At 40.5% G+C, this 21,670-nt stretch overlaps 1 protein-coding gene across 8 annotated transcripts in view; it reads right to left on the bottom strand.

The window, feature by feature from the left end:
- The window catches only part of LOC147325130 (pleckstrin homology domain-containing family A member 7-like), a 143,197-nt gene that overhangs the window by 8,564 nt on the left and 112,963 nt on the right, over window positions 1-21,670 (bottom strand). For 7 of the 8 annotated variants that reach the window (XM_086299453.1, XM_086299454.1, XM_086299455.1 and 4 more), the window contains 13 exons: window positions 14,881-15,062; window positions 13,096-13,632; window positions 11,378-11,933; window positions 9,079-9,162; window positions 6,684-6,737; window positions 5,177-5,227; window positions 3,827-3,907; window positions 3,048-3,197; window positions 2,511-2,612; window positions 1,398-1,509; window positions 875-1,005; window positions 547-741; window positions 300-396 (listed from right to left, as the gene is read on the bottom strand). In XM_086299453.1, coding sequence (XP_086155579.1) covers window positions 300-396; window positions 547-741; window positions 875-1,005; window positions 1,398-1,509; window positions 2,511-2,612; window positions 3,048-3,197; window positions 3,827-3,907; window positions 5,177-5,227; window positions 6,684-6,737; window positions 9,079-9,162; window positions 11,378-11,933; window positions 13,096-13,632; window positions 14,881-15,062 — 2,332 coding nt within the window. Of the gene's footprint in view, window positions 1-299; window positions 397-546; window positions 742-874; window positions 1,006-1,397; window positions 1,510-2,510; window positions 2,613-3,047; window positions 3,198-3,826; window positions 3,908-5,176; window positions 5,228-6,683; window positions 6,738-8,437; window positions 8,681-9,078; window positions 9,163-11,377; window positions 11,934-13,095; window positions 13,633-14,880; window positions 15,063-21,670 lie in introns of all 8 variants that reach the window. The other variant, XM_086299461.1, reaches the window with a different exon arrangement.

Raw genomic sequence — 21,670 nt, 5'->3', positions numbered from 1 at the left:
GAGACTTCATCTTAGTTTCTTATTAAAATAAGTATTTTCCACTACACACTTCCTCTTTGAATCTTTTTATGATTACACCTCCATCTTTTACATCTCCATCCCATCATAACACAACTCTATTCTGTATTTTTAAATATGTATGTAGCCAGGACTTTTCATGGTATTTAAAATATACTGTAACTAGACTACACAATGCTGATGGGAAATCACTGGCTGCTTTAAAATTGTGTAATCAAGTTCAACAGGAAACCTTTTCCAGTCAGATACCATATATCATTTACACATTACTTTTCAGATACCTTTACTTGAGAAATACTGATAGTCAGTGTCAGACCCAATGTTGTGGTGGTTTACTCCTGGCAGCTCTGGTTCACTCAGGTATGAACGCAAGTCAGCCTGAAACCAGAAAAGATTAAACAGGAAGTTGGACTGGATAGACTTCTTTGGCTGCAGCGAACAATATAAAATGAGATATTTAACTGATCTAACCTGTAGAGAAAATACACACAGAATTAACACAACAACAGGGAGTAAATGGCGGCGTACCTTATAGTCTCCATTGACAACATATTGCCCACTTTCTCTGTCCCTCTTCCTCTCATCTGACTGGCGCTTCAGCCCACGCACCGATGTGTGGCGGATAACTGAGGCCTCTTTGGGGAGGGGCGGAACCACAGGAGGTATATCCTCATAGTCGTACTGGCGAGGCAGTGGTGGCCTGGGTGGGGCACTGTCCTCTGCCTGTGCAGCAACGAGGACAAGAAAGCATCGTTATTTTGCTGATAACATTTCATTTAGACTAAATCCAGCAACTTCGTGAAAGTTAACTTTCAGCTGACTCTGACGTTTTTACCAGCAGAGCTGTGGCACTCACCCACTTTGGCACAGTGCTGTGAGGCAAAGTATAAGAGTGGATGTTTGGGATGGAGCTGCGAGGAGGAGGCTGAATCTCTGCACTGGGAGAAGGCACTGCTGGTTCTGACACTGAAGGCACTAATTTCCTCTCTGGTGGGATGTGTGAATGCAGAGAAATCAGAATTTAGATTTTAAATATAAGACGTTTTACACTGAGGTTTACACCCAGGCACGGGAAGAATTTCTTATTCATTTACACTGAGAGAAGGAGTAAGAGAAATACAGTTTCAATCCAAGTTTGACTGGAAAGCAGAAGAACAGGGAGTGAAAGTCAGTGACATAGTCAGACTCACTGTAATAGTAATTACAGCACAATATGCACAGAATATAAAATACTAAATATCAGACCATGTGGCCATTTTTAGCTATACACCTACAAGGTGTGTTGAGATCAAGGCCTTTATTGGATCTTAATGACTCTCTTCCTATCTGGTTATCATTACCAGTCCCTGCACTGAGTCCTCTGGTTTTGGGCTCTCTACCTGGGTTCTGGACAGAGTCGATGGTAATCTTGTAGTTGGCTTTGCTGGCACTCAGTCCGGCCATCACATCTTCAATCCTCCACAGCTCGCGCTTCATCTCAGCTTTCTCTTGCTGTATAACAACATAAAGACAAAATCAGCAGAAGGAATCCGACTCAGTTCACCTCATATTTGATGTGATTTCATTTTGGAATGCTTTACAAACATTCAGAGATGAACTTACACACTTGCTTTACTTCTCTCTGGGATAACTTTCTTGGAGATGAAATGCCGGTTTGGTAGCGAGGCTACAAATACACACAGCCGCTCTATCACGTGATGCATACTGCTCTGACGTGCTACGGTTATGAGCCGAGTTATGCCATGTCGCAAGTTTTGTGAGGAGCTTTTTTGATATTTAGTGGATGGGATTACATTTTTTATTTCTCTCTGATATCCAATCCAGTAACTTAGGTCAGTATTGGACCGATACCGATACGTAATATCGGATCGGTCCATCTCTAGTACATATATGCATCTCCTCAAGGGCTTTTCTTACTTGGCTACATCTAGTAAAGGGCTTATGTCTTTTATTACCAAGGAAAATGTTCTACTGTCTTCCACTTTAGCTCTCGATTTGATTTTGCAGGTCTTTTGGTGGTGTTGTGTTGTCTGTGCATTCCGTTCTAAGAATTTACCAACTCGTGATTTTTCAGGCGAATGATGCCCTCTTCTACTTGCATCAAGAATTCTCTAGACCACAACTGACCTATTGATTAATACTAAAAAGAAAGACTATTAAACAGGCCACACCCGGCCATGAAACTGCTTGCTCTTCAGTTGTTCACTTATGTTTGAGCATATTATTAAACTGTTTTTACACAGAGGGACACACACTATGTAAAAATTGTTGCAATTCTAAAATTGCTGATGCAATGTTTCTATTTTATTCCGAGGGTGAGAGTCTGCACTCGAGCAATATAGTGATGACAAAATACAAAAAAAATAAAAATAAAAATAGTCTTCAAAAACAAAGAAGCGCCATATAAAATCCAGGCTATGAGTAAATGCCTGTTTTAACTGAAAATCCAGAACTAGATTGGCTCCGCTCTAACATGCAGTAACACGTTTTACCTGAGAGGTGGAGCTGTGGTTCATTTGTGCCTGCAGTGCTAGCCTCAACTGATCTACTGAATTCTCAAGCCTGCTGTACTCCTCCCAGGCATGTGCCATCTCCTGCATTAAACAAACACACACATGCAGAAAGACTTAATACATAGTCCCACGGTAAACGGGTTCAGGTTCTCTTATTTGTGCCTGTAGGGAGGTTTGATCTGCAGTCATCCATCCCCACATGCCCATTTTAGCCTCCCCGCATAAAAAAAACAATACAAACCAAAAACCCATAAGTCAATAATGGAGCACATTATAACGTGATGAATAAATAAATAATTAATCTACACGGTATCATATAAGATATAAAGGCCATGAGCTTTTTCCTGTTAAGTTGTATACACACTTTGTATACACACACAAAGTGTATTAGAGGCACACTGTTAAACATATGGCACATAATAACAAGCAGCTGCAAGCATTGAAACAAATGCATTTGTAGAATTATGTGTGGACTGTGAAATGAGTGTTTATACAATAACACTCAGTCATAGATACCGTGGAAACGCGGGATATTTGCGCCCTGATCGTCACCAGATCTTCCTGCAGCAGCCTCTGCTGGTAGGCGATTTTGTGGGCATGAGCTGGTTGTTCCTGGTACTGCTCCATCTGCTGATGGGACAAATCTAATACACTCTCCAGCTTGTCCTGAAGAGACAAGGTTGAGATCATCATGAGATGAACAGAGAGCAACCGACCCCTGGCTTGTTTGTAGAATGCTGTTCTATAAATGGACACTTACTATTCAGCAGATGACTATTTTAAAATACCTCCAGGGGGCAGCATGTTTCCACAGAGCTGCGCTGCCATGAGATACCGACTGACTTTCATTAAAGTAGATCCTGAGCTGTATATGGTCAGACTTTAACTGCACGCCCTACATTATTTTGCAAATAACACCTTGTTGTATTCAGAATCTGATGAGGAATGTGTACTTTCATGTGGGGTTGTAACAGTAAAAGCTGAGGTAAATAAAGCGTCTGTCTCTACTTCAGTCGACTTTCCTAATTATGACAGTGAAGGTTACATTTAGCAGGAAACTTGTTTTGACTCTGATGTGTGCTGCCACATACTTTGACAGCTGCTTTAAACTATTAAACTCAAATATATTTCAACTAATTACAGTATGGGGCACTTTATGTAGTATTTCCTAGAATTTTGTAACACTTTCCATTCAGACTGATAAGCCAGAATCAGGCTGACTCATCTGACTGACTACAGCGGGTAGAATGTCCTGGCATGGCTGGCTTAAAGTCTTTCTAACTATTACTGTGTACCTTGTCGTCCTTCAGGGAGCTGATCCTCGCCTCCAGATCCTTTAGTATGTTGTCCTGTTCACATAACCGACTCAACTTCACCTGCAGATGGAGACAAAGAGTCGAGTGGGCAGGGAAAGGAATGGAAGGGGGGTCCTTTGTACACTCACAGATAAAATGCCTCAAGTGCTCACCAAAGTGTGTGCGTGTATGTGCGTCTTGACCTCTGGTAATTAAGAGGCCCATTTGCTTAATTTACAACTTCCTCTTGTTTGTGTAGGTGCAGTGAATGAAAACGTCTCTGAGCGTAAGCATGTGTGAGCATTATAGTAACATGAGGGCACACATACTTGTGTATACGTCCATTTTAATGCATATGGGTTTAGCACACTTGAGATTTGCAGCCCTACAACTCCGCTGTCTCGTTTTGGTGTACTTAGAATTACTGTGAGTGAAGCAATTAAACAAAGTGAGTGCAACCCACCTGACATGTTTAATTACAGTGTCAGACTCTCAGAGCCTTGTTAATTAATCTCTGATTGAACTGAAAGCAAAGGTGGGATCACTTCATGCATGTAAAAAGGTTCAAAGTGAAAATCTTAATGTGAACAAAGTACCTCTCTGTATATATTGTTTTTTCTTTTACACTCTACATTGGTTTTTATATTCCACTGAATAAATTATTAATCTACAAGTTGTCTCCATGGCGATGTTGTTGTTGGAGCTCCTCAAATATTCATTGCAGACAACATGCTCATAAATTTTAAATAAACTGTGTGTGAGAAGTAAATCGTGAGAAATACTTTCATAAGAGAAAACGAAGACGGTTTGAAAAGCTGCAGGGAATTATCAGACTGAAAGACTCAAAGCTTTTGACTATTAACATTCTCCGCAAGATTTTTTCTCCTGAAATCTAAGTGTCCACCCACACTTTTTTCACAGGATCCATGTTTTGTTTTGCCTAAATTGCCCTTACTTTTCTCCCAACTGAACCACAACAGTCAGAAGAAACTAGAATTAAGTGTTCCCTTGGCTGAAAGGCAGCGAATGAGTGTTTGACTGTTTCATCTATTACATAAAAACATTAAACCTGTTTATGAATATTCTGAATATGCATCAAATAGAAAGGTCCTTGAATATATGTATATCTTTGTTCATTCAGGTCAATGCAGTTTGTAATAGAAACATATAACAAAAAAAACCTACAGCATCCTGAAATGTCCAACCAACACGCTTTTCACCGATTGGTTAAAAAGTTCTCGAGACATCAAAGTAACAACTGAAAATTATCAAACACAACCTCATCACAGAGTCTAAAGTGTATTTTTGTTTATGTTTTTTTTCTAGTGCAGTCAACAAGCTCGTACTTACATCCACATCACTTTCTGCAACCTTGACAGGTTTTCCTGACTCCTTCAGTACCTGGAAATTCCAAAATTAATATTTTAAGATATTAGTGTTGTGGTAAAAAACAAACAAAAAAGTCTACGACTCCATGGTACATCTGTGCTGAAGTAAGGGAAATGCAAAACACAGAGACCGGCTACAAACTATTATGGGCTGCGACAGGCTATCTATGACACATTCCCTAAGCCTTGTGTACATAACAGTATGAGACTTCTGCCACACAAAATCAGCTCTTGCCATGAACAACACAATGGCTATGGAGACTTTGAAGCTCTGCACAAAATGACTTATCGGTTTCCACTTGCTGTTTTTTTTTTTTTTGTGAAAAAACAGATCTTTGAAGAATGCGCAGTGGAGCGAATTTCAGGTGCCCACTGTGAGGTTTACTGGCGTTACGCTCGCTAGCTTTACAAATCTCAGAATATAGCACATGTGCACCATGTTTAACACTAAAACTCACTGGTGACAGCTCTTTTTTTATTCATGTTTAGACGTTTTTCTGTTTTGCTCATTTTATTTTAGGAGTGTGTTCCCTTTTTTTTAAATAAAACAAACAAATAAATAAACAAGACACAGTAGAGCCTTGCATCATTGTCAAGGAGGTGCAGTGTTTCAGAGACGATGGTAGAAGCAGCTGGCTTTTCAACCACCGGGCCACAGCCACAACACATGCACTGCCGAGCCATCCCATGCCCATTATTTAACAGCGCCATCAACATCGCCACATGGTGGGAGGGGGTTGTGTGAACATGGACAGAAGACATCATATTCAGTTCAAGCTGTAGATGCAGTGCTGTAGGCAATGGGATGGTCTTTCTAGAACACACACTCTCTAAACGTCTAAACATACACACACCCCATACACACAGACTATTGAGCTTGTGTCCCTCTGAACACTAAGCAAACATGCACGAGCAGGAATCACACCCACAAACACAGCCATACTACACACAGCTCTACATCTTTTAATATAGTGCACATACTGGACATACATGCGCGCATACACAGAGCTTACGTTCATTAGAGGCCTGAGAGGCCCAGCAGTGCAGTGCAGTAGTAAACTGTGAACTGCGAGGATCAGGGGCTCTAGAGCTCTGATCTGGGAGTCAAAAATCACAAAGACACAGAGCCGCAATCACAAAATGGCGGCTGCTTTTGTGAGATGCTTCTAAAACCACTCAAAGAGTTAGAAGATCACTGCAAGGATTTAGGGATGTTTGGTCCCACACAGATGCTTGAACATCTCCTTTTGTAGCTACAACATTTGTAGCTGTCTCCGCTCAACAGATCAACAAGGGTGAAGGAAGTGGCTGTCAGTAAGAATCACCACGCGTGTTAGATTACACTAGAGACATTTCAAATCAGAAAGGCGCAGCTGAAGGGAAAAAAACACTTAAAGTAAAGGAAAAGATTCATTAAAATAGCTAACGGGAATCAGGTGATCAACTTTGTCCATCATTATCTTTCTCACCTTTAGGTCCAGATACTCCAAGTCCTTCTTCAGCTGCATATAGGTGTCATCAGCCTAGAAGATGACAAATATGCAAGCTTGGATTACTGATGTGTGCCAACAGGCACTAAACAATCCACTGAAACATCAATCTATAGAAGCAACAGAAACTATTAATTTTGCATCCCGGGAGATTTTGGTATCAAATATGATGTGTGTGACTTGCTGTTATATGTCTACGCACACATGCACCACAATACACTGAGACACACAGTAAAAATGTGTTCATTTATTTCATGATCAGAGAAGTTGCAATCATCACAGGACGAGCAGAAACCAGATCTCTTAGAAGAAGTAGAAGATCTTGAGATATTGTTGAATTCAGCTTTGAATTCAGCCCGTACGTGCCACTCAAAAGTAAAATAGAAGCAAGAAGTAGAAGAAGCAAACTTCTATACAGCCGAAAATAAGACTCACGCATCAGAGGACCAAGCTGAACAACACATCCACAGGTTGCCAGTTTGCTAAAGCATGGGATGGCTTTGTGGACGTCGAAAAGAGAGCAACACAACATGCCATGAACAGTATCAGTAGAAGCACGACATGGAAACTGACCAGCCAAGAACAGCACATGGACAAGAGGCAGATGGTTCTCGATGCTAAGCAAAGGAACTTTAAAGTAGAAGTTGCCACTAATATAAGGATACTAGGATCTTATTGAGTCTTTTGGTTGGGCTTCATTCATCATCTGAGTTTTCTTGATCACCATTTCAGATTTTATATGTTTTTACAGTTGGTAACTTTTCAATACAGTATAAAGACTGTTTAGATGTGAATGGAAGTAAGAGATATGAGTATCGGTGAACACTGAAAGCCTCAGTTCAATGAAAGTATTTTTAGGCAGTATAATACCCTTGAGAAGATGGTGTGTTTGAGACTATAAGCTGATGCGATACTGTATAACCTGTGTATTAATGTTTTTGGGTTTCAAGTGTGAAAAGCACAATCACTCAGCATCCAGACTTGGTGTTGCGTGATCGCAGGACGAGGAGGGTTACAAAAATTACTTAGGATTGGAGAAATGCAGCTGCTTTCACTATAGAGAACTTCACTTGAAGTTATAAAATAGAAACTCATAGGCACTTTAAAAATAGATTTTCTGAAAATTACCACCTGACCTTGTGGTGTCTCAAGAGAAAATGCCAGGATGAACTGGTGACTAAGATTACTTACAGAAATTTGAATGCAAAATCAAAAGGTTATTTTCACAAAATCTTGTTAAAGATCAAAGGTTTTCAACACTCTAAAAGAGACTTTACAGTGACCAAAGAAATCACCACCAATGCATTACTTTTTTTTGTAAACCAGTACTGTGACCACTTATCTTAATTAGGATTGTTTTCTACAGGGCAACACTGTGGTCTGATTCCTAGCACACACAAAAAAGCAGTTCTGGATTTGAATTTTAAACCCAGAACCTTTTTGTACCTGTGCAGGTTCTCTCTGGATACCTCAGCTTCCTCCCACAGACAAACTGACTGACCCTACCTTGCACAGTGGTATAAATAATGCGCATAAATATTGAGCCAGAAAATGCTAATAATGCATTACATTAGGAACAAATTAAAGAGTTATGTGTATAAAATAAGCTATAAAACTGAAATGGTATTCATGATTTAAGACTAATGCAGCCCTGCACAATTTTTAGTGGCAACCTCTATGAGTCCCTGGTAAAATGAGGGGCAGACAGGCAGGCGTGCCGCATTAGCCCCCACCTGGGTGTTGCAAGGGCCAAGTGATGCCGAGAGGCCCATGTGTCCAACATGGGACACGGGAGAGGGGCCGGCGCTGAGGAGGGGACTGGTGCTAGTGGTGGTAGCACTGAAGAGGTGGTTGTGTTGGAAAGGATCTTTGGGACCATTGAGCCGCTGGAGCTGGGCTAACGTTTGCTGACGTGCGGAAGCCATCTTGGCCTGATGGCGACGCAGCTGAATAAGGAGCAGAGTGAGCTCCTCGGGCTGTCACATGCATCACAAGAGATTCAATCTAGCAAATCTTAATACTAAGCACAAAAGCTTCGCTCAGACTGCTCTTCTTTAAATACTATAGGTCACTTCACACAACTAATTGGCAAATTGTTTAGTCGATGGCTAATTTGCAGCTAAAATAAGGAGGATGAATGGTGCTGAAACAAAAGGCAGGAGGACAACAACATAGGCTACTGCCAACTGGTCAAGAACAACAACAAAAAAAGACTTATTAATGACTGGTTTATAGCAATCAAAATTCACTCATAGCAGAGAAATATTCCCCGAGTCACTGACTTATTGAGATGGAAAAGCTATGTATAAACAACAAGTTTATACAACCTTTAAAATTCACATTCACATTTCATATGTTTATTTGAGAAACTTACCGTTTTGCCATGAAGGCTGGGTGCACTGACTGTGTGAGTGATGTAGCCGGACGGAGGCATTGATCGTCTCTCAACAGTAGCAGCCTATAACACACAGACAACGCATTCATGTAGACTGTTTGAAGAAGTAAGATTAAAATTTCATATAAGACTTCATTCATATTAAATATTTATTACAGATTCAATGCAGTCTTACTCTAGACGCTATTTTCTAGAACAAGAGTGAATGCAGAATGCCACAAGTCTTGTTTTAGAAGATGCAATGTTTGATTGGATCTTAACATCGAAATGCTGTAATTTTTTTTAAATCTCAGGGCAAAATGTGTGTGGATGTAATTATCCATCATTATTCACTCTATATTAAAAGTGGTGTATTCACACACAAATGGGCAGATGTTCATTTACATGCTTTGAATAAGTGAGAAAATGTGTTGTCAACAATGTATAATGTATACGTTTCAAGTCTGCTTTTGAGTGAGTGAGGATACAATGAGGCACAGTTCCAACATGTGCCTACGATGTTCAGAATGACTAACACTTTTCTGAATACAAAACTAACTGATATTGCATTTAACAGGGGGGAAAATCAGACAATGGTGCAATCTTGGAAGTAAGAATTAGATGAAATACATTTATCAATATATGCAACAGAAGCTGTAACAGTAGTTTGTGTACTGTCATCCTAATCAAGAACATCTACACAAGCTATCATTACAGAACATAACCCTCGTACATCACAACATTGCTTTGGAATACTTCTCTTTTTTTCCCTTTTTCTTGTATTATTATGTGATTAAATCTTGTGCATCTGGGGATTTGGGTATCATAAGATGATTCAGAGAGTGTAAGCTAACTGCCTAAAATGTAATTATGACGCCAAAAAACAGTGCTTCTTCCCCGTTATGTAAAGTTTTAATCTCATTCCATTGATTAAGAACTGCCTGTAATTTTCACAGTGTGTGTGGACACTTCTCTGTGCACAGTATCACCACTTTGCCTAAAGGAACCTGGACATTATTAATGTTATCCTTTCTCTTTCATGCATTAATTATACTGTATCTGGAAACTACAGCCACAATTACAGCCTAAAGTCTTTTTGAGTGTGATGCTACAAAGTTGACACACCTATTTTTGGGCAGTTTCTCTTGTCAAGTGCACAGCCATTTTCACATATCTCCAGGGCTGGGCTCTGGCTAGGCCACTCAAGGACATTCACAGACTGCTCTCTAAGACACTCCTTTATTATCTCGGCTTGGCTATCTTGGTTCATTGTCCTGCTGGAAAATGAACCTTCAACCCAGTCAGATCCAGCACACTCTGGAGCAGGTCATCATCAAGGACGCCTCTATGAAATGCTGCATTCATCATTTATCTGCATTTCATCCTGACTAGTCTCCCACATCAAAACATCCTCACATCATGACGCTGCCACCACCATGCTTCACTCTAGGGATGATTATTATGATAAGCTGCGCCCGATTTCCTCCCAATGCGATACTTGGTATTGAGGATATAGAGTTCAGTCTGTTTCATCACACCAGAAATTTTGTTTCTCATTGTCTGAGAGTCTGTTAGGTGGCTTTTACTAAGGAGTGGCTACAGTCTGGCCACACTGCCATAAAAGCCTGATTGCGGAGTCCTGCAAAAATGGCTGCCGTTCTGGAAGGTTCTCTTCTCCACAGAGCAACACTGGAGCTTTGCAGAGTGACCATCAGGTTCTTCTTTATTTCACTGTCTAAGCTTTTCTGCCTTGATCGTTCAGACTGGCCATGCTGGTAGTACAATACTGGTAGTTCCAGACATCTTCCAATTACAGACGATGGAGGCCTCTGTGCTCATTGAGCCTTCAATGCTGCAGAAATGTTTTAGTAATGTTCCCCAGATCTGTGCTTCAATACAATCCTGTCTCAGATGTCTACAGACAATTCTTTGGACTCCATGGGCTGGTTTGTGGTCTGACATTAACTGTTAAGTATTGCACCTTATATTGTTTTCCTAATCATGTCCAATCAACTGAATTGATCACAGGTGGACTCCAGTCAAGTTGTAGAAACATCTGACTGATGATCAGTCGAAACAAAATGCACCTGAGCTTATGTTTGAGTGTCATGGCAAATTTTTTTTTACAAGAATATCAAGCAAACTTTAGGGTATTGTATGTAGAAAATAATTTAATTCATTTTTGGAATAAGGCATGACAATCTGGACAATCTGCACTGTAAACATGAAAGCTGAAACCTAAAAACTATAACAACATTGAAGCACTATAACAAACAGTATGGCAGCTGGGTTATCTTACCTTAAACAGCTGAGATTTGGTCCTGCGAGGGGAAACAGTGAAGGGGATGTTCAACACGGATATATCACTCACAGGCTTGACTGTCACCCGCTCAGCTGGCGTGTGTGGCCTCCGTGCGGGGGACAGGGTTCGGCTGATACCAGGAGGAGGGCCTGGTGGAGGTATGTCTGCTGATGATGGTGGTACTGAGACACAGCGAGGAGAGCCCTCTGACCTAGGTGCTGAAGAGGAGGGAGGCACAGTAGATGGTGGGCGGGGGCCAAATGGATACTCTGGGGCCGGGGTGTAAAGCGGTGCGGTAGGGCTGCCGTGACGGTACTGGTGGCGCTGCTGCCACTCATACAGTTGCCAGACAGTGTTGGACGCCGGGCCCCCCTGATCTGGGGTCAGGCGAAAGTGACTCAGGCGGTCCTGGGCATACTTGTACTCGCCGAGTCGGCCAGGTGGGGGACTTTGGCGAGGAGTTTTTGGCAGGGTTTGGTAGGCGTCGATGGAGGTGTACTTGTGTTGCGTTGGTGGTGTGCGACGAGGGAGGGTGTTCTCTCTGGATGGGGCACTGTTAAGTAGAAACAGCAAGAAAACATTAGGCTACTTCTAAGGGCAAAAAGGCAACATTGACACATCATTAGCACTTAATTTGATATAAACTTATACTTTATTCGTTACTCCTGAGGTTCGTCATTTGAAGGCACAGTGTGAGTTTTATCTCCTATGCAGATGCCAGACAACTATACATACAGAAGTAAATGTTACTGGCACACTGCCTCCTTACACCTGAGCTGTATATCTGTAAAGTTTGGCCAATACTGTAAAAACCTTGGGGTGACTTTTAACAACCACTTCAGGTCAAACAAGCTTGTTGTTTTAGTTGTCCAGTCTTATTTTATGCAGATTAGGAGACGTAAGATCAGCTCGATTTCATCTAAAACAATTGTAAAGATGGTCATACATGGTTCTATCTCCTCTTTGTTAGATTATTGCAATTTATTCTACATGTTTAAGCTACAAAGACTACACCAACTTATAGCTGTTCCAAAATGCAGCCAGACTTCTTACTAAACCAAAAAAAGAGAACATTTCACTCCAGTTTTAGTTTCTCTTCATTGGTTACCCATTAATTTTAGAATTAAGGTTTTAATTATGAGAATTTAGTGTTGATTTTTACGGTTCGCTCTGGGCTCACACCAAAGTACATTTCAGATCTTCCGACACCATACGCTCCTGGTCATAGCCTTAAGCCCTTACCTAAAGCTCTGCTGCCCATCACACAACCTTGGCTGAGCACCAAGGGTAATCAGACTTTTTCGATCAGGACACCCACTCTTTGGAACAATCTGAGGAGACGGTTTCAAGGGGAGCTCACTATCGTCTTTTAAATCCCTCTTAAAGACATATTCTTCATAAGCAGGCTTTTTCTGTGCCTCCACTTTCACCTTCATAGCTGTTTTATCATCTTCTCCTAGTGATAATTTTTAATGTACTTTAATTTTTCATATCTGTTGCTAATTCACCTGTTTTTTTTGTTTGTTTTTTAAATTGGCTTTATCTCTCACTTTCATCTCCTTGTGCTGCCAGCATTCTGATACCTTATAAAGTTTCACTTTTATCTGTTCTTAAATTTTTTATTTGTTGTTTGTTTCCCATCTTGTTCTGTGAAGCACTTTGTAACTTTGTTTGGAAAGAAAAAAAAAACATTTTTGTATATTGCAATGACCTACCCTTTGTACTCAGCCTTCTGTACTTTGACCCACTGCTCCACCTGCTCAAGGGTACTTCTCCTCTGAGCGTGCTTTTGTGTGTTATTAGCAGGTGGCTCTGGGGCCCTTTGATACGTCCCTGCTGCGATGCCGTTGGGTTCCAGTATGGGGCTGGGTGTGGAGACCAGGCCATTTCTTGTGCAAATGCTGGAGGGCAAAGTCGAAGCGGCTCGTGACGGAGCACGGGATGGCACCCTGGACACAGGCGCTGAAGCCGAAATGTGATCTGGCTGTGGTACGGCAGAGGGTGCGGGATTAGATGGGAGGGAAGTGTGCGTGTCCATTTCTAGGCCAGTGCTTCCTATGGGGGGATCCAACATGATGGTGGCAGGAGAGTCTTTGTGAAAGCTGCAACGCTCCTCTGCGTCACGGTGTATGGGCTCCAGGAGAACCTCATGAATCATCTGTCTTGTTGTCTCAGAATCGAAAGTCTTGGTCTTGTGGTGGCTTACATGGTTTGTCTGTGGGACAGCCTGCTGCGACAACTTATCAGCTGGTCTGTGGAGAGTGGAGATGGCAAAAATCAATGAATGCTGTCATTTTACACTCTTATACCCTTAACAATGTAATTAACAATATCTGTAATTCGGATAGCAGTTTTGTTCCTCAGGCTTTTCGAAGGACTGCAGTGGCTCCTCCTCAATAACAACCAAGTCTGTTTCGTTTCATTTCACGGATACCCCGTACACGTTATAAGCCAGAGTTCTAGCATTTTAATCTTCTTTTCTGTTGTAGTGAACTCAATTTGTACTAGATGGTGACTACCACATGAAAGGGAAACTTTTCCTCAGAATCCTTAGCTTTATGAGCAGGCAAAGACCAAAGAAGTCACAAAGCAAACAGATGACACTCAAAGCCTGGTAACCATATCTCTATTTCAACCACATTAATGAAATCCCATGTAAACAAAGCACTCAGCCAGAAGAAATAGGCCAGTCTCCGGCACACCAAGTCATAGTTAGTTTAGTTTTAAAGAGGTGTTCAGACAAGCCCAGGTGATACTGTCCCCGTCAATGGCTCACATCTAAACATATCAGAATGAATTACAGTAGCACTACAGTGAGTTGTTTCTCCTCATTACTGTGGACTGTGCTAAATATAGTGTTGCTAGCTGTGCATTCCATCCATTTGCAATGAAAATAATTTTTTTGCATACTGCAGATGAAAGCCTTTAAAAAGTACTTTAAGCATGCAGTCACAGTACTTTTAGTTTAGCTTCTAAAAACACTGGAAATGGGTGAAAAAGAGGTTAAAGAAATTCCCATCTGGAAGCTGTCTTCAGCTACGTTTCCCTTCTGTTATTCACAAACAACTAGTGTAGTCTTGTGGGACTGCCCCCAAAGTAAAATACAAGATAATGAAAATAAAGAGGTGCCAGCAGCGGGTATCTGAGGTTGCTTGTGAATGATGGACTTATTTGATCTCTGCCCCTCGTAAACATATTAATAATTCATGAAGGAAGCTGCTGTTTGTTAAAAAAAAAAAAAAAAAAGCACCCACATCAGCAATCAGAATGTATTTTTTGAATGATACTAATATTACAAACAAATTCATCATATTTTGGAGAAGCAGGAGTGGAGCAGGACATTTTTTAAATTATTCTGTGAATCTTTAAGTATGATAAAAGACAACACAGTGCAAAAACAGCATGTCTCAAATTGCGAATGACAACATTCCTATTTAAACTATAGGACTGTATTCATCTGGGAAAAGAAAAAAAATGAGATGAATAATGTTAATAATGACCTGATCATTGCATCGCTGTGGTTCTGCATCAGCGTGGCCTGGTTCATGGCCCTAAGCCAGGTGTTCATGTCTTCTTGGGTGTCGGCACTGAAGTAATAGGTTCGCATCCCAGTGTGCTCCGCCTGCGAGCCAATCACAGAGGTCTGCTTGTAAATGTACGAGCGCATACCAGTGTGGCTAGCCTGTAGGAAGAGAAAGGAGGCTGGGTCAAGTAGTGGTCAGAGGGGCACAGACATTACTTGAGAGACAGAGCGCCAGATGGGTTTCAAGTCCGAGAGACAGGGGGATATCATGCTGTCCAACAAGAGAAACAACATCAAGGGCAACATAAGCACTGACCAGTACAGAAAGAGCGAATGAAGGAAATCACACAGCAGAAATACAGAGACAATAACGCCAGCCAGTTACAACCCACAAAGGCACAACCTTCAAGCAATGAGAGGAAAGATACTGTGCTATGATGGAACACAAAAAAAACAAAAAGTTAGTGTCAGGGCAAAGATCCCTAACCCCAAATTTTCTTCATGAACCTGTCCCCATTTGAACCTTTTTTTTCCTTCCTACTTCCTTTTCCACAACAGTAAAAATACAACAGCTTTTATAAGGTGCTTGACAAGACAGGTCCATAAATCACAGTGTTCTGCAAAGAAAAAGCAGTTGTCTACTGAGTTATTATATTTAGCACTGACAAATTTAAAATGAATATATCTTTATATACCTTTAAAATTTAAAAGGATATTAGTTCACATTCACTTAATTATTAGATTAGATTAATGTAGCTTCAGTCTAAAGACCAAACAGTGAAGTCTGCAGCTGTTCAAATGTAGGTGAGCATTTAACAGCTAGAGAGTTTGATATTTCTCTCAAAAATTACACAGGACAGAAATAGAACCAAAGGTGAATGAATAATTGGACTCGTTAAAAAAAAAAAAAGCAGCTAAACGCACAGCTGTAAGCATGAGTGCTGCTCCGTGCCTCAACCTACACTATAGTAACTCCAAACTTGGTGATATCTCAGCTTGCTCCACTTCCCCAAATAGCCCTAAAATCATTTAATGCATCTCTAAATAATTTGTCTGCAGATATCGCCTACATTTCCCCTTTACTGCGCCCTAGAAAACACATGCAGAATAGTTATGTTCAGCAGGTCTATCTGTTTGTGTAGGAGGAGACAGCAGTAATACCAGCACTACCACAGTAAGTGCATAAAAGGGAGGATTTTTTTTTTTAGTCAAAGTAAAAATGATTTTTTTTTCTTTACTCAAAAATCAACATGTTCTTGGCTGCACTGCACTGAGGTCTACTGAGAATACCATCAGAATGGAAGTTAGCATCTCTGCCTCTCCTGCCAAATCCCAAAGTTTTGCTGAACTATGAAACCCAAGGAAAGACTAGAAATGCTTAAGCCAAGTACTGTTTGATAATTCATCTATAATACACACTCACAGGATATTTTTGCTAAATAACTAAACATTATGTCACTGATACTGTAATTTGCCAGCAATCGTCAGCAATGGGATAATATAGCATCAAAGAAGCAGACCGGCCTTAAATTCAATGAACAGTGTATCAGTAAGGCAGTTTTTAATTAAAGAAGTCTAAGTGTTTAGTATGCTCAATAAAGATCTCTGTGTAAATGTGGGGTTATTAGAGCTCCTTTTAAGTGAGCTGCACTCCATTGAGCACAGCTCTATAAATGTCCTACTTTTCCCTTTCCTTCCTGCAGTGTTTCAGTAGTTGGGACTGGAAGACAAATGAGAGCACCCACTCAACAACAGATGCATTTTAATTTAAAGTAATTAGCCAGTCCTCCCTGTCCCAATCCACTGTCTGAATAATGAAGGCAGGATAGAGCAGTGTGTACGGTGTGTTGCTGTGGGATCCACAGAATTTCTCAGAGATTTTCTTACTCTGTTTATAATGTGATAAAATGAATGTAATTCTTGCATTCTTGTATTACAGCGTGACAGTCGGGAACACACAAAGCATCGCTCCCACGCTGGCTGTTTAATGTACACACTTAACACGCTCATGAATAAAACAGACTGTCAGTCCTGCTGTTATATCCCTGTTAATATAAACTCTAAATAAACCCTGGCAAACAGACGCACACAAACAGACGGACAACATGTGAACTCACCTCCCCTCTGCACTCCAGCTTAAACAAGCTCATTTCGGCGGCTGCAGCGAAGCACGACAAAAATAACTTGGAATATAATTCTAGTCACTATGCTAAAGTGTGGGCTTGACCCTGATGCTGCTACATATTTGAAGATCGGGGAGGTAACCGCATTCCACACCTGATGCACACAGGAATCAATAACCTGGCAGCTAAGCAAACACTTTCATGAGCTTTAGGCAAATGGAAACAAGGGAGGGGTATGGATGGGCTACGCATTGAGGAAACCTTATTTGGACTGTATGGAGGTGAGAGGCTGATAATGCCCTCATCATGAAGGTTACAGATTATGGTTGCTGAGCTAATACATATTATCCTTTGACATATGGGATGATCAATTAAGTAAAACATGTGATAGATGATTTTGTGGGTGACTTTTTCTCATTGTGACAAGGACTAAAAAAAAAAAGTACTATTTTCCGCACTATAAGGCGCACTTAAAATCCTTTAATTAATCCTTTAAAAATCGACCGTGCACGTTATAATTCGGTGCACCTTATGTATGAATTCTGGTTGTGCTTACTGACCTGGAACGGATTTTATGTTGTACACGGCACTCAAAAGTCTGTCAAAAATGCTTTAGTATGACTTTGGCAAGCTATGAAGCCGCACTGCTTGATGGATTGTCGGAGCAGTAAGGCTACCGTAGTCAGGAGCCTCGCGGAGTAATCCGGTTTCAAATTCTGTTTCAGGTCCCTAAGTCAAACGAACACTGCGGCGTCACTGAGAGTTAAAAACTGTCTAAATTCTTTCATCTTTAATAAAATGATCAGTGTTGCTGCTTTACCAGGTGTAACAATTAAGTTTAACATCCAGGTATCCATGAAAACAGGATTTATTAAATTTAACCGAGTTAGAAGTTAGCAGGAAGTTAGCGCACTAGTTTCCACCTAAACATGATATAGAATCAGAATCAGAATCAGAATACTTTATTCATCCCGAGGGAAATTAGGGGTTCTGACTGAGAGATTTCTTAAAAGATTAAAACGTACAGCTCTGCTGTCACTTCCAACATAAATGAAGACGGGAAACTAAACAGCAGTGATGTTTGTAGGGTTATTGAAGTTGGGCTAGCTGGTACATAATGATGTGATACGTGATCACTAGCGAACAGCTATGTTAGCATAACATAAACTGAAGCTGGATGAACGCTAACTTTTATCCACTCAATAAAAGTTAACGTGAGGGTTCCCGATGGTTAGGGACAAATGCAATCGCATGGCAGGATGCTGTAAATGGACCAAACTTCAGTCAGGAGAACAACTGAGATAATCCATCCACGATACGAGGTTATTAATTAAAGTACTGCAACAACATTGGAATAGAGCAGCTGCAAGAGAATTCAACATTAATGAATCAATGGTACGGAAGTGGAGGAAGCAAGAAGAATGAGTTGAGTAACGTTTGACTTATCTGACTGTTTTGTTTCGCTTAATGCGCCTTATAATCTGGTGCGCCTTATGTATGAAAACAGACCCGTTCATCAGCAGTGCACCTTATAATATGGTGCGCCTTATGGTCCAAAAAATACTATGATTTCCCCAGACTGGATCATCTAGGACAGCTATCGTGTCCTATCATAACAAGACTCAAAAGTCTCAAAAAGCTAAAATAAAAAATAATATTATCCATTACTCTTTGAATGGTAATGTTTTTGTATGTCACTGACATTTCTGAGATCAAATAGTATATCAACGAATGGAAAAATAATCAGATTTACCAATAAAGAAACCCTAGCTCATCTTTAGTAATCTCCTTGTAACTAGTACAAACATCTCAGACCATAGTGTAAAACAGTAAACTGTATAAAACAATATAAATGTGCTATATCCAAGCATTTGCATTCAGTACAGCTGATCTATATGTAAAGAAACAATTAAAAGATGCAGACTACAAAAAGAATCCTGCCACCCTTTCACCACAGGTCACATCATTCATTTAAAATGTGCCATCAAAATTTTTCATGTCTCTACTCATTAAAAAATAAAAAGCACACCAGATTGAAAATATTTTTCTTTTAAGGTCATTGTGTGTCTCTTCACAGCTTCTAGTGCTCCAACTATTTTTAGATTGCTCCTTGGAAGTGTGGCTGTGACCACTTGAACTCATGAATCCGAAATGGCTGCTAGATTTCCTCTATTCAACAAAAGGGGTGGAGAGGCTCATGGTGCCAACTATGGAGAGTAACTATATAGTGTATTGGTTCAGCCAAAAGGATTTTGCCTTTTCAGTATGACGGGACACTTGGTTTGATGAACCTTCATATTCCTCAGGGCATTACAGTAACTACACACGACTCAACAAAGAAGTGGTGGAAGGTGGGAGAAAAAAAAAAAAGAGCATGCTTCTGTTCACATTTCTACCCTGGCCTCTGGATCTTACCTTAGCAGGGCCTCAGGTCCGACTACATTTGATATTCTTGGCATAAAAGTAAAAGTCCCTTTAACACAGAAGTCAATGTTTTCTCTCTGCATAAGGTTCATGTCCAAAGTGAAACTGAAAATGTGTATCTGCAAGTGGTTTAAACAACACTTTAACAAAGTGATCCAAACTTAGCAGGAGTCCTGGAAGTGGCCCAGACAAATTTTAATCAAGCAATGTTTTTGCTTTTATCAAGCTTTTTATAACATTTCAAATTAGGTTTGCTTGTTTTAAAGATGCCTTTGCACTTGTTTGCTGCGGTGTTTGGTTAAAAAAATATGTAGGTTTGCCATGATGTTACCCAGAAAAAAACCACAGATGTAAACTGTGAAGGGCTCAGCTGGCCTTTCACTGTCAGGACTGGAGATGTGTTAAGGCATTTCAGGGGCCAGGAAACAGTCAGGGAAACTACTTAACAACTACTCATCATAAATGTGAACTCTAGATATGTCCAAAGAACATGCTAAATATCTTGATGAAAGCAACACAGCATCCTCAGGAAGCAGCTGTCAAAACACGCCTGTTCACTCACCGTCAGCACTCTGACAGATGGCCTCTTACAGCTACAATGGGACAGGCTGCTTGATGAGAGAGAGGGGGCTGTGCTACTAGTCAGATGTTTAGCCACGTGCAGGAATGCAGAGAGCACAGATGCAGACCAGAGGTTTAGGCACACATTTGTATGGCACTATGTTGGAGAAAGCAAATTCAGACTCTAACATAAATGATAAAAACTAAAAAGGTTTAATTTTGTGGATCCTCTGCGCACAACTTCTACCTGACCGTACACATTTAAAAGGAGAGAGAACTCCCGTCTCAAATCGCCAGCCTCAAATTTTTCCTCATTTATTGATACATCAGTACTGATGACAAATAATGACACAATGCAACACACATCCCCAGCAGTCTAAATTAACACTGGGAGTCTCTGGCTTTAACGGGAATGCTGAGTGGGTCATTCAGCACTGAGAGCATGACCGATACGCCTACACACCGAGTTCATACACAGCTCAGCCTCTTTTTCCTCTCTGTTGTTTGTGTCTGTGTGAGAGTTGGTTTCAGTTTAGGGTGTTTCTGGCAATTTGTTTCCTTCACTATGTTGTTCAATTGTGCTTTATTAATTTTTTTAAAAATTAAATAAATAAAGCACCATTTTCTCACTACTTGTTTCTGCTTCCAATTCACAGCCACCAATAGCTGCTATCACTTCCTTCCTCTCCATATCTTATCCATTCCTTTCCTCTCTTTATTATAGTTTCCAGTTTGAAACATTTCCTATCCCTTCCTGTTTTCTCTCTCCTTCAGCTTGAAAATATCACTTACCACTTGCACTAACATAAGCTTACAATAGTGCCTGCCCCATTCCTGTGGACAGCCCTCACAAAAAAACAAAAACAAACAAACCCGCACGCACACATGCACCCTCTCTTTGTCTCTCTCTGGCACTATTTAGAGAGTCATTGTGCTCATAAAGATAAGCCTCAGCATCAGCCAGAGCACCACAAAGCTCCTGATAAGGCACATTCTGCAAAACTTGCTACAGCAGAAATTGAATCTACACAAAAAAAAAAATCCAAATGAAAAAACAAGAACTTGTGGTGGCTCAGAAATGTCACTGTTTCTGCAAGCAGCATGCCAAATTATTACATTATTCTTTACTTTAAAGATTCCCTAAACAGCAGCTGTTTTAAAGAGAAGAGAGAAAAAAATGTAACGTTTAGGTGACTGAGGGGTTACATAAACTGCATCTAAAGCAAGAGATTTCTTGCAGCTTTTTAAAATGACTTTTTCCGCGCTTTCTCACTGGAACAGCAACTTGAGGTGACATGACTTCCAAATAAAGCTTTTCTCCTTGCTATCAAAAAAGATTGCATGCTGGTACAGTCGATGTAACAGATGGGGCAGAAAGCAAGAAGGGCGCAAAGATGAATGATAAGCTCAAAACCAGATAAGGCAAATACAAAGATTCACACTGCGATAAGAAGTAGGCGAAAGTGAAACAGGAAAAACAACAGAGGGGAATTTAAATAAGAGAACACTGATGGAAAAAAAACGAAAAAGACAACAACAACTTCAGCCAAAAGAAGATGTTACTACCAAGACATGCATCAGAAATCAAAAGAATATACAAGGTTGCTGTATATTCTGTCCAGTCTGAATCAAAAGGCCACACCAAAGGCAGACAACATG

This window comes from Aulonocara sp. 'chitande type north' Nkhata Bay, linkage group LG7 (assembly GCF_057382095.1).
Source record: "Aulonocara sp. 'chitande type north' Nkhata Bay isolate Kocher_YH1m ecotype deep benthic linkage group LG7, A_spYH_male_GT1.1, whole genome shotgun sequence".
NCBI classification, from domain to species: domain Eukaryota; kingdom Metazoa; phylum Chordata; class Actinopteri; order Cichliformes; family Cichlidae; genus Aulonocara; species Aulonocara sp. 'chitande type north' Nkhata Bay.
Note: the sequence above shows the minus strand (reverse complement) of the source record. Positions and strands in the feature narration are given on the sequence as shown.